The sequence below is a fragment of the Penaeus monodon genome, chromosome 15 (assembly GCF_015228065.2).
Source record: "Penaeus monodon isolate SGIC_2016 chromosome 15, NSTDA_Pmon_1, whole genome shotgun sequence".
Classification (NCBI taxonomy): domain Eukaryota; kingdom Metazoa; phylum Arthropoda; class Malacostraca; order Decapoda; family Penaeidae; genus Penaeus; species Penaeus monodon.
In genome coordinates this window covers 37,512,428-37,512,795 of record NC_051400.1, presented here as the reverse complement: position 1 = coordinate 37,512,795, position 368 = coordinate 37,512,428, and the positions used below count along the sequence as shown (strand labels likewise).

The 368-nt window shown below is 57.3% G+C and overlaps 1 protein-coding gene across 1 annotated transcript in view; it reads right to left on the bottom strand.

The window, feature by feature from the left end:
- LOC119582170 (pro-resilin-like) overlaps positions 1–168 on the bottom strand; it is a gene marked incomplete in the record, with an annotated part of 4,680 nt that extends 4,512 nt beyond the window's left edge. Inside the window, 1 exon segment of the mRNA XM_037930406.1 lies at positions 36–168. Coding sequence (XP_037786334.1) covers positions 36–41 — 6 coding nt within the window.
- Positions 169–368: the final 200 nt, after the last annotated feature.

The following is a 368-nucleotide window of genomic DNA, read 5'->3' as shown; positions in this document are numbered from 1 at the left end:
TCTCTCTCAGATGAGCGAGGGGCGCCATACGTTACCTTCATTCTGAGGCTGGAGAGGATATGCAAATGCAAGAGTATGAGTGCGTCGGGCGGCTTCCGGAGCGAGTGAAGGGCGAGCGAGTGCCGAGGAGGACGACTGCTGGATGACGAGTGCGGTCTCAAGCAGAAAGTCGTGGCTTTTAAACCCCCTCGCGACTTGGTCCCTGTCGTGTGTGCGGAGCGAAGGGAAGACGGCCGAACCAGCTTTTTGTCGCTCCAGTTACTTCGTCGCCAGTTTTTGCATCTCGTGATTGACCTGTCCGGGACCTGCAGCCGTGCAAGGATAGGGTTGCAAGAGACAGGATTCCCGAGAGTGAGAGAGAGAGGCGA